This window comes from Stegastes partitus, unplaced genomic scaffold (assembly GCF_000690725.1).
Source record: "Stegastes partitus isolate 25-593 unplaced genomic scaffold, Stegastes_partitus-1.0.2 Scaffold34, whole genome shotgun sequence".
NCBI classification, from domain to species: Eukaryota; Metazoa; Chordata; class Actinopteri; family Pomacentridae; genus Stegastes; species Stegastes partitus.
The window spans coordinates 669,163-681,899 of NW_007577765.1; the positions used below are offsets into that span (position 1 = coordinate 669,163).

Sequence of the window (12,737 nt, forward strand, 5' to 3'; positions counted from 1 at the left end):
CTTCAACTCTGCTCACATTTCAGTCTTGAACTTGCTCCTGGAACGCTTAGAGGAAAATTAAACAGCGCTGGGGGAGAAACATTTATTACCAACGAGTCAGAAATTGTAGGCAGAGGATAAAGAAATAATGCTGTCACATCGCACAAATGTCAACAATTCCTGACAGAAAAGGTCTGGATACAGTTAAACCTTCTGGGCGTTGTCCAGTGCATAGCACACAGTCCACAACAGGGATTTGGTCCTTGTTCAAACGGAGGAGTTCACCCAAATATTACTGATCAAAGGAATGGCAAAGGGTCACTCTCCTGCCTCTGTGTGTGTGTGTGTGTGTGTGTGTGTGTTAAATCATTGAAATCTTGATACCTGAACTTCATCAGTGTGTCTAGCTATACAGTACTGTGTTATTCACCCCACTGCCAGGTGGCTGCCGGCTGTTACACCCTGTGTATCGCTGCCAATGGCACAAAAGTATGAAATCGGTAGTTTGTTATTTAAATATTATAGAATCAAGCTCATCAACCAGTAAAAACAACGCTCTCCGAGGTTCGTGATATACACACAATTATGAAAGTTTTATCATTGCGACCTCTGCAGATTATCTGTCAGGCCCCCTCTGCTAATTATTTAGCATTTGCTAAATCGCCAATTTGCCCATAATATGAAAATACATTTTAGTCGCTCGTGTTTTGAGATATCAAAGAAATAGTTTTGGTGGCAGCTGTTGACAGAGAGGCTTGTGAATTATTTAACACCATCAGGGCTTTTTTTTCTTGGGAAGACAAGTTACAAAGATTTAATGTCATGTTTCAAAGCTGTAAGCGCTAAAAGATCTCTCGTGGGGATTGCAGTTGAAATCTCTAAGTACATATATGTGAAAACCAGAAGATACTAGTGCAGCTAAGCTAGAAAACCTACTTTTTGGGTGACAACACAAAGTCCAACAAGACTTGCTTTTAATGATTAACAACTTACATCACTTATGTGACCTGCAGTAAGATGTTTTTTTTTTTTTTTTTTAATGCTGATAGAGCTGGTGGCAAGCAGTTCCAGCAACCCCCAACACAAGCAGATGGAACACGTAGAACAGTTGCGGTCTATGAGCGCTGCAAATGCTAAAGCATTAGCATGGGACCTGAAAGGAAACAACCTCAAGGAGTCACATGGAAGATTTTAGTGTATCTTTATCGTCACTTCCTGTCTCGGGTCTCTCCCGGTCTCAACATGCACGAAAACAGAAACAGAATATTAGAGCATTTTCTGAAAATAGTCAAACTATCCATGTGCATGTTAAGCCATTCAGTGCCATTATGCTAAAGGGAACTCAAACCTGTTTACAAGATTCAATTCGAATTGAAAACGTCAGTGGTCTTTTAAGGCAAGGTCATATGGCAGTTAGTGCAACCTCAGTGTATCTTCTATCATATGTATGAAAGGACTATAAGAACAAAGCCAATATTGTTATATATCTGAGTTTGATTTGGCAGCTGTGGGTGTTTGATTCCAGTCCTACTCTCCTCAAACCTTCGGCCTGCTCTCCTCACAGTCTTTGCTGGTCTGCTCCTCTTGATCCGCCCTGTCCACCAACGCTGTGTCGGGGTGCACCTCTTCTTCGTCCAGGGTCACTACCACCGGGGCTCTTCTCCTCCTTCCTCCTCCTCCTCCTCCTCCTCCTCCTCCCACCGTTCCTCCAGCACCACCTCCTCCTTGCTCAGTCTCCTCCTCCTCCTCGTCTTCATCCTCCTCCCCGGCCTCTGTGTCCTGGCTGGCTGAGTCGGTGCAGGTGGACGACAGGGAAGAAAGCTTGTGCCGCAGCTCGGCCTGGGTGGGAACCTGGAGGCTGATCTCTGTGGTGAAGGACTCGACGTCTGGGCCTGAGAAGAACAGGATAGTTTCAGCGTTCGCACAAGCCTGTGGGGAACTGTGCCCCTTTCCTCCTACAAACCCAAACAATTCCATTATTTATTAGCCTTCAATATTTATGCGCTATCTCAGGGAAAAGGGGGCTGCAAATAAAAGGAGGGCACTGTTCAAGTTTTTGGAATTGCTTCATAGGTTCAGTTTTGACTTGCTAGAAATTGGCCAAGCTCAGTCGCCTACAGACAAAAAAAACCCCAAAAAAAAACGTAGCAGAGATTCACTAGCTTCAAATTATTTTTAGATGAGAATGAGCTGTCAGATGCTGCAGAAGCAACAAGAAGTTTCCCGAGCAGATATGGACAGATGCTGTTGGTGCATCATGTCTAAATAATGTGCTTGTCAATCTTCTGAGTCACATATTTGTGCTTCAGTGAATTGGAAATGAATTAGCTTTAGCAAGTTGTTTACGCTGAGCAAAAATATAGACGTAGCAAAATGCAAATGGTCCTCTTTTCTGAGTTAGAGGGAAAGTTCTTCAATTGTTTTAGTTAGAAAAGGCTTAAATTTAGCCAATTGTTTGCACAAAAAGCTTTTGAGCTGCCGGTGACAAATCCTGAATCACTGAGTTTATCTGCATCCCAGACCATTATTGGATAGTATGCAGACACCTTAATAACCAGTGACGAGAAAAGTTCACCCTTAAATTCAGCTTTAATGGTGCCACAGATGACAAGGCAAATACAAGACCAGCTGTTGGCATACTCAGTAAGAACCGCAGCCAGACACCTGAATATCCACACAACTACCATTTGCCATCTGAGAAATCTGAGAGAAATCATTTCAGATAGCTCTCCATAGATGTGTCTGACTATCCTGTCCCCCAAAATGTCCACCAACTTCACCGAGCCATTCAGACAGTCGGACAACTTTCCACAAGCAACCTTATTAACGCTGTGTGTCGCAGATTTGTGGCACCATGTGTTTCAAAAGGTGGACAAACTTGTTACAGACTTGTGGTTTCTCACTCTTGATCTGCTCATTATCATTTTCCAATATAGTGCTTATTTGGTCATTCACTCTGTTGTCGAGATTCCATGTTCCTCTATGTTAGAAAGGCTGCAAGGTGGCTCAGTGGTTAGCACTGACACCTCACAACTAGAAGATCCCCGGTTCGCCTTCTGGTGAGGACACCTGTGATCTTTCTTTTGCATGTTCTCCCCGTGCAGCGTGGGTTCTCTCCAGGTTCTCCGGCTTCCTCCCACACAGTACAAAAACATGTTGAGGTTAATTGGTGATTCTAAATTGTCCGTAGGTGTGAATGTGAGTGTGCTTGGTTGTCTGTCTCTAAGTGTAGCCCTGTGATAGACTGGTGACCTTCACCCTGAGTCAGCAGGCCCCCGCGACCCTAATGAGGATTAAGTGGTGTATAGATAATGAATGGATGGATGGATGGACTATGTTAAAAAGAATGGATAGAATTGAATAAAATATCACATGCTGCATTCACATTTTCGCTCAGACCTGTATGTGTGTGTTTGTGTTTGCACATGTGTTTTTCCTGTGTTGCTTCCTACCTGCGACAGGTGAAGCAGCGCTGTTGTCCTCTCCCCCAGAGTGCAGAAACACATCCAGAGCCTCGTGGTCGGACATGTCCATCAGATCCATCTGCTCCAGCATGTCCACGTTCACCTCCATGGACGACATGCTACCTATTGGCTCTGGACACAACATGGGATAGTGAGATTTTTAGCAAACACCAAAGTATCCAAAAGCAAGAGGCTGAGTCCAGGAAAAGAGTTGGGTTTCTTTTTTTTTTTTTTGGTTATTCTCTTCAAAAACAAAGGCAGAAGCAAATGAGCACAATCAAGCTGGATGGCATTTGAAATGGGTAAGCTTATGTACAATGCATTCAAAGAGCTTTCTGTTTACCATTAAACCCAAAGCATTAGTGTGGCAAAGGATGGATTGGCAGGTATTATTAGAATATCTGGGGGGAGCTATATATGAAGAAGACAAGCAACACCTACAAAACCTTTAAGCAAGCAATTTTAAAAAAGGAAGGGGGAAACAGCTAAGCCAGCACTGATCAACAAAGTCTGCCTTCAGCACCTGTAAATCCTGCACGTTACAGAGCATCTCAAGCTGGAGCAGTAATTTCCTGAAGTCTTGTTGTCGCTGGGAATCAGCGCTGACTCCAGGAAGTCACTGGACCAGACACAGTCCAGCTTACACGCTCATCTGTACAACCAGGCTGGTGTTCTACTGTTGGACAGAACCAGGACTGCTGTCTTGCTGGGGGAAGCTACCTGGCTGCTGGCTAAAGCCTTATATTGACTGGGAAAAACTGGTGGCAACAATCTTCTTACCACGAAAGCAAATAACGATATTTCCGAAAACTCTTGCTTTAAGGTATATTAGGAGACAACATCATGCAATATGCTGATTTAAACGGACAGCTGATAAGTTCCTGTATGTTCAACATAAATGCATCACGGCTGATTTTGCATCGTGCACAGTCTAGTATTGTTGTACTGATCTGATTATAAGGAGGCGCATCAGGATGCTTCGTCCAGCTGTTCTCTCTAATATGTAGCTGAAACAACATTAAAATTAGCATCTTGTTCAACACAAAACCCAAAATCAGGAAATGTTTTAATCACTGGAAACTCCTCTTGCACAGCAGCTAAGTCACTCCTGGATTCACCACCTTGCGGGGCTGCGACCTCTCTGTTTACTATCATGATGTGCTGCATGCGTCACAAACAGCCAGTCAGTGCACTGAAGGGATGGCAGGGGGGGTAGGGGGGTGGGTGGGAAGGTGGGGGGGGGATTGTGAGTTGTGAGCACAAGAGGAAGAAGCGACATGATTGGTTATTACCGAGCAGTGAGAGAAGATGCCATTGGCTACCGTACCTCAAGGAAATGAGGAGAGCAGGAGAGCAGAAGAGGGCGGCACAGGGAGGGAGAGCAGAATAGAGAGTGAAGAGAGAAAGGGGAATGTTATTTCCCGTGGAGACTGCCCCCAAAGTCTCCCTGTCCTTTAAATAGTCACACAAATACAAAAAAAAGAAAAAAGAAAGAAAAGATCACACACAGACACACATTTTCAGATGCCTCTACTTTTGGCAATTCATCTGAATGTACATTAACACATATATGTAAACTGAGTCTAGACACATATATGCTGACAAATGGAGACACGGTGAATTTGTCAGACTTATAGGAAACCACTCTTGCACGCACATTTTTCTCCTCTTTTTTTAATGAAGACAGCAGCGGTGCTTCCTGTGACACATGGTGGAGGTCTAAATCTCCCTAATGACGCCTCAGTATGCAGCCTCTGCTCACGTGCGTTTCCACGTCTCCCTTGTTGGCCATGAAATCAGCCCCACACAGCAGCCATTCTGCCTCATAAAACATAGTATGGAGGATGCTGATTCAGTTTTTTTTTTTTTAGCCCCGAATGGAAAAGAAATAAACAACACAGAGGCACTGAGGGGATGTTGTGAGAGTCTTGGACCAGGAAGCAGTGCATTGAGAGCATCTTTTCCGTGCGACTGCCTGCAACATGTTCCTCCTTTAGCCCCGCTGTGACCTTGCCTAAAAGGTTCCCCTGCTGGGAAGAACAGTTTTTTTTTTTTTTGCCTGCAGTGAGATTGCAGAGAGTACATGTGTCTATGTGAGAGAGTGCGTTTAAGACCCTTGAGACTAGCGTTTGATGGCTCAGTGGCTTATGACATCCACAGCTCTTTCTTGAATATCTTCTTTGGGTTTATTCCCTATATCTCTCTCCTCTCTCTCTGTCTCTTTGCTCTTCAGTGGCGCCGCCCTGCTGCAGGGATTTACAGCTACATGGAGGGTAATGAGTCGCAGTGTGTTCATTTCTCACACTGCAGTTCCACCAGAGACTCAATGCAAACATCTCCAACATCCCTTTTTTTTTTTATTTTACCATGAATGAATCTACACTTAGTCTCTGGATAATGAGCTGCGAATATTTCACTCCGCTGCACCTCGGAACTGGCTTTGTTTTTGTTTTTTGAGGTTTATTAAAAACAAACACTGCATTGATAAAAAAAAAAAGCCATTTTGAGTGACAGCAGAAACATAAGCCTCCCACATTCTCTCCCTCTCCCATCCTTAAGTCTCTTTCTTTTCTCTCCCTCCTTCCTCGCTGCTCCACAATCGTCTCTAATAAGCCATTTCCAGCGGATTAAGGCAGAGGGATAGATGAGTAAAAGAAGAAGAAAAATCACATTACAAACACTGCCCGGCAGAGTCCATAACATCTTCGGAGGCAGGGTGTATTTCTCATGCGGTCCCTCATCCCGGCACATCCTTTGGGTATTTTAGCAGACTTCTGGCAGCAATATATGGGGTAAACTCGAGTAGGATTCTACCATAATCCCAGTGGAAGACTACATTTATATGGCATGGTGGCATTTTTCACAGTAATGACTCTACTTGTGTGTTAAGCGACAGGCACTTTGAGTGTGGAGCCTCGCTGCAGAAAGCTATTATGGCTCAATCTTGTGATATGCGGTTGAAGTGTGAAGGTTTTCAGCTGATAGTATCGGGACTCTGAAATGAATTCATTTGAATGCTGGATGGCTTTGCATTCACCCTTGAATAAGTTACACACACACACACACACACAACACCACCTAAACCTCAACTCCTCAACATATTTTTCTTTTTTTTTTTGCACTGCAGGCATCAGACCAGAAGAAATGCTAAATTTCAAGCTGCTTGGATATCATCACCGAGCACGACTGTGGCGAGGAACTTCCTCCCTCTCACCTCTCCTCTCAGCGATCTGCAGGTAGCCGGTAGACAGGTACTGCTCCATGTCTTGCTGAAAGGCCTCCTCAAAGAACTTCTGCCTTTCTTTCAGCTTGACCTGGGGCGGTGGGACTCCTCCCTGTTCTGCACCAGGGACCCTCTGTGCGTGCTCTGCATCCAGCTCCACTAGAAACACAAGAGAATGAAGTTTTTCAAAGTGAGACTTTTACAAAATAGCAGAGCTGTGGGCACAAATTATGCTCATAAAGTCAAGGCAAATGATATAATGCAGTATAATTGTAGTTACAAGTAGAAAAGAGTCTGTGTTCTGGTTCGGTAATGTCTGTTATGTAATCAAAGTGAATATAAAGTTTGCTAACATTAGTCACAAGAAGCCGAAAAAAATACAAATCTAGATAACTGCCAATATCTGTGTGTAGATTTCTCAGTCATCCAAGTCTCTGTAATCCTAGGAGCTTCAGCAGAAAGCAGGTGGATGACATTTCACCTCTCCAACTCGATGCTTCCTCAGCTCTGACTGTTGGAGAGTCCCAAATGGTTCGACTGGTTCATTAACAGCAAGACTCACATGTCTCTAGGTGTGAGTAGTTGTGAATCTGCCAGGTGAGTGGTGAGGTGTTCTGCATCTTAACTACAAAGGACACTCATTTGAAGACAACAACGTACAGATTCTGACCAGGCAGGACAGACGCTTTGAGAGAAGGGAAAGACTGGAAAGACCATCCCTCAACAGAGGTGGAGGTCTGAGGCATCACCTCTCACCTGTTTAGAATTCAGTCTTGAGAACTCTCCCCAGGTAGATGAAACCACATCCACACCACAAAAGACCATAACGAACCCCATTGTGGCAGAGGGAGTACTTCTGACTCGCATAATGAGGGGGAGGAGCAACAAACCGCCAATTGAAACCAAAACTCAGGTGTTAATGGCTCCTTAAGGATATAAAGGATATAAATATCTGGAACTCCCAACTAGTCAGTCAGAGCTGATGAAGCCTCTTGGGTGAGAGGTGAAACGTCTTCAAGGAACTCAAGCAAATCCAGTTGCTACGATTAATCTACCAGAATTCATCCCCCTTCTGTTCAGAGGAGGTTGATCCAGTGTAGCATAGAAAGCCTCCTGAAGTTCCTTCTGAAACCATCAGTCTTCTCTTTTCAGAATGTTAATGGACCATTAGCAATGTAATGTCACGGTGGCCAAATATACCTGGGAGTCCTCATAAGTGTGTTTCTATTGAAGCTTTTAGAACCACCAGAAGAGCTGCTGTCCACTTACTTTCCCAGAAATCTGCTCGAAAATGTTTCACTGACAGCAACTGGCAATTTAGAAAAGGGGGGAAAAAAGCATCCACTGACTTCTGTGAAAGAAATTGTGATCTTATTTTAATGACTGGTCAGACTGGAGGAAGCCCAACTCATCCTCCACAAGCTGAGGTCAGTCTTCACTGAAGCAGAACGATGAGGAGCTTGGTGCACCTGAAGCATTCACACACATTCTCCAAATCACCGCACCGTCTGTAACACAATACTCTGTCTCCTGTGGGTTGCACAGGAGGGACCACACTCAGAGAAGTCTCACACATAAAAACCCCAGCGCTGCTCACACGTCAGTAAACCAAGATGCATCCCCTGCTGTCTGTATCCTCAGTGGGACATCAAAGGGAAGGTTCTGGAGGAAAATCTATCACTGCTGCCAGAGAGAACAATGGACTGCTGCACGTTTAACAGAGTTTACGTATATTAGGGTTTAGATGAAAACGGTCTGTCTTATACAATTTAAAATAAATCAGTTATGTTATGGAAGTTTTTTTTATATTAATTTCACAGATTTTTCTGCATTTATAAATGACAATAAAACACTAACATAATAACCTAAATAAGATGCAAATGTACATGTTTAATGTAATATTAGATTAAAAATCAGAATTAATCATAAAATAAACATTTTTTAAAAGATTTTTTTTCATAAAAAAAACTTAAAATACATTAGCAAATTCATAATAATTTACTTTTAATTTAATAGGTGACACTTTTAAATTCAACTTTATTTACTGTAAACATATGTATATACATAAAACGTTAAAGAAGCCACATGATACACATATTAAACACATAATCTTGTGCAAATTTGAGGCCAATAAAAGTATTTTAACTATAGAAAATTATATTTTATGAGATAGTAATTTTCAGATATTTTACATTAGTTTTGGTGCCTTAGATGCCAGAATATTGTCTTTTTTATTTTATATTTTTCCCCCAACACTTAATGCTTACAGGGGTTTTCCTTCATAGAGGAATTTTCTGATGAGATTTTTTTCTTTTATTTTTTTTACATTTCAAGCAGAAGAGGCATTTTTGTTTATCAAATGGTCCGAAATGACAGAAAAAAAGCATTTTTTTTTTTTGTTAAATAACATAACACTGTAAGTTAACTGTCTTTACTGTGCAGATGGATGTGAGTTGTCACCCCACAAAGTCATAATCTGAGGAAGGAAACCCCTGGTTTAGCTTTCTGATTGGTCCATGTACATTTTGGGGTCTCCACAAGTAAAGTCATTATATTTTAGTATCAAGAATAAGGCAAGTGTAAGGGTTAGGTTTAGACAACTAGTCATAAGTACGACTTTGGGTTCGTAAGTCTCCAGGAAACAAATGTAAATGAATGTAATGTCCTCTGAAGTGCTGGAGACACGACTGTGTGTTTGTTTGTGTGAGTGGGCACTGCTGCAGCCTGGAGTCTCGGACAGGCTGTCTCTTTAGCTCTCTCGTCTCCCCCTGGTAGATGACAGCATTATATAAATCCGCCCACTAACTACGGAGGCAAGAGCCAGGTCACTACATAAAATGTCTGATGTGACCCTTATCTTCATCCTGGTTTAACATGCACAAAAAAGCCCCATCCCATTTAGGGACTGATGGGTTAAAAAAAGATGCCTTGAATTTACTCCTGTTCATTTTCTCCATTACTCCACAACAAGATCAATCGATAATGCTGCAGTCTCTCTTCCACTGCCCAAAGCTCGCTGTGTAAGTCTATAATGAATAACTAAAGCCCAGCTTTTGCCACACTGGCAATTACGAGTTGATTTGCAGGATTTCATGTTACCAAGGAAGCCCTTGAGAGCTGCACATTGCGACGTGTACTTTTATATATATATTATTCTCCCCAGGCAGCCTCCCTACTGTTAGGATCAGGGATTGGACACCTTCACACAGGCCAGAGTCCAGATAAAAGCATCAGCAGATGGACACACACACACACACACACACAAAAGAACAATGAGATCCCAGCAGAGCTCACACACATCGACGGTCCTCAGAGACTTGGAAAAGAATAGCTCCGTCTCTCTCCCTGTCATTCCTCACTCGGCCTCCAATCTATCTCATTTATCTGATGACTCGTCTTTGTCCCATTACTCCCTCATCTTTCCCCCTCCTGACTCGGTCCTTCCCTTTGCTGCTGACTGTCGTGTAAGTGTGTTTGTGTGTGGGGATGTCTTGTAGAGACTGCTCTATTAGATTACGGGGCCTCGGGGAAGCTTTGTTAAGTTTGTCAAGCATTGTGTAGGGTAGGGGACTGAGGGAGAAGCAGGGCAATGTGTTTAGTTATAATTAGGGCTTGTGGACAGACAGCATCACCGACAGAGCTGGATCCTGTTTTTTTCTCCCTGTAATCTAATTCTCATTCCATTATTAGCCTGCACTGACTATTTATTTACATCATCTATGTACCTACTGACTGGATGCATCCATCTGTTAGTCTGTCTGCCAGTCTCAACCTTGTCTTCCTTTTTTTTCTCTCTCCATCAAACATACATACAAACAAACACTTTTGAGAGTTGCCAAGAGGACGACATGATTCCTAAATGAGTCAAATATATAAAATGTGAACGAAAATCCGGCGGTGTCTAATACATCCCAAGTGACACACTTACAAAATAAAATTAAAAAAATAATAATAAATTGTTAACCTAAGAAAGACATTAAGCATAGATATGGATGGTTTATTCCCCTGAAACGCTCACATGAATATCATCTTCTATGTTTAATGGTAAGCTTTCTGGGATTCTTTATAACATAAAACCACTTTACGTATAATTTCTTTCTTATTAGTCTTTTCTTTCCATTTTGTCTCTTCCCCTTTATCTTCCTGGTCTTTTCATCATCGTTATCATCGATCAGACAACAATGTCTTGCAATGTGCTGTCCTCTAGCTACAGGGGATATTTTTTAGCTTGGACTAATTTAGCCTACAGGGTTAAGTTTGTGCTGATGAATTTATAGCAAGAGCATATATAATACAGCAAATACATGTAGTAAGAGTGAATATATTTATACAGACATAGCATCCGATTTACATAAGTGCACATGTAGAGTTGTAACTGCCTCAAAAACAAGTGATGTACGACAACGAACGCATGCTCACAAAGACGTACACATCTGGGGATGATTCACAGGAGCTAAGTCAGTTGCATTATGTTAGTCACAGCAGATGATGTCAAATGAAAGAACATCATTTGATTCAATTAAAAAGACACATGATTCCTAATTGGGAAGCATAGCTGAGCCGCCTCCTCTGAAATGAACACCCAGAGCAGTTTCCTTCATGAGACTAAACTGAAGCACGAATAAAGGCCGCTAATTCCTTAATAATAAACTTACTATGACAGCTCATGATAGAACAGATGAATTGTAAAACGTCATACTACCTGAGCTTGTCTTTGCCGAGTTACGTGACGTGTCTGTTCCAACAATCATTGTGCTCAGCTCGTAACCACACACACCCGCAGTTGTCTGCTGTCTTTCTCAACTCAGACAGGGGAAACAATAATGACGTAAATCACATAAAACAGTCTTAGTTCCTCTTGTACAGATAGCTATTTGTGCAGACGACACAAGACTTTTAACACCATATCTGCTCGGCGGTAGAGAAACATCTGCTACGAGTTCTATGAATGCAGGAAGCAGAACAGGAAAGGAGGCTGGCGTGTGTTTTGTGGGTGCGTGGGTGATCATGCACCTGTTTGTATTGTTTTATGCAGCCACTTTTATTGACGATAAAAAGGCAAAGAACTATTTACCTGCTTTGCCATTTCGTCGCTCTCGTAAAGCTGCAGTCTGCGTTTTATTTGCTTTAAGTTTGTGTGAGTTGTATCTGTGGATGTGTTTTTACATGTAAACGTGCTTCCATATATAGAAGCGCAGAGACCAAACCTCACTAGCTTTGCCCTTCATTTGTAGCTATAGTGTGAGAAGTCGCTCCAAACCGTCTGCAGGTGAAAGCAAAGAGGAAGCACGCCATCAAGGGCAATTCAAACCTTCAGGATCAACTCCAGCTTTAGATTTGACAAACTTGAGTCATTTTCTCACATCTTGGCTCGCGCGGCAAAATGCAAATCTTTGTGTTGAAGCGTTCGTCGTACAAACTTGGCCACCACGTCTCTTTTGTGTGGGCAACGCTAAACTGAGCTCACATTTCATCAAGGACATTTGAGAGTCCTTTTCAGCAGGATTTTCGAAGCAGTAAACTCAATTAGAGCCCTTTCACATTTCTTGTTTGGTAAGATTCCTTAGGTTTAAAGAATATTTAGTCAGAGCGCTAACAGGCTCCATTTAAGTGGCTGCGGCAGCAATGATAAGTAACACTGACGGACCTCTTTTCAAATGGAAATATATCTTTTTATAGAATAAGTCATCAGCAGCCAATTCAAGTCACCGCTGAGCCACTCATTTACACTTTGTAGTGCGGTTCACATATCAGGTGCCGCTATAGGCTGTGCCAGTGGAGAGAAGGTTGTGTTTGAAGCCTGGATGGACGAATGGATGGATGGACGGATAAACAGTTGAAAGTGTCAGTGGACTTGCTGGCCTTTAATTTCTGCCAAAGGCCTGGGACTAGAGCCACCGTTTGTTTACCTGTGTGCGCAGACAGTATTAATTGTGCGAGCCTGAGGCTATTTTCAGGGTAATTTCACTACATTTACTTTTTAAGCTCTTATCTTGGTCATTACAGGGACCACTCATACGTGCTGTATCTTATTTGCTTTTTTTCAGAGCAGCCTCTGCTATCCAGACCTC

At 42.5% G+C, this 12,737-nt stretch overlaps 1 protein-coding gene across 1 annotated transcript; it reads right to left on the minus strand.

The window, feature by feature from the left end:
- Nucleotides 1-68: 68 nt before the first annotated feature.
- On the minus strand, nucleotides 69-11,524 carry dtnbp1b (dystrobrevin binding protein 1b). The gene is made up of 4 exons (XM_008301058.1): nucleotides 11,369-11,524; nucleotides 6,658-6,825; nucleotides 3,432-3,575; nucleotides 69-1,871 (listed from the first exon to the last, which is right to left on the minus strand). The coding sequence occupies exons 1-4, from the start codon at nucleotides 11,415-11,417 to the stop codon at nucleotides 1,516-1,518; spliced, it is 717 nt and encodes a 238-aa protein (XP_008299280.1). The 5' UTR covers nucleotides 11,418-11,524; the 3' UTR covers nucleotides 69-1,515.
- Nucleotides 11,525-12,737: the final 1,213 nt, after the last annotated feature.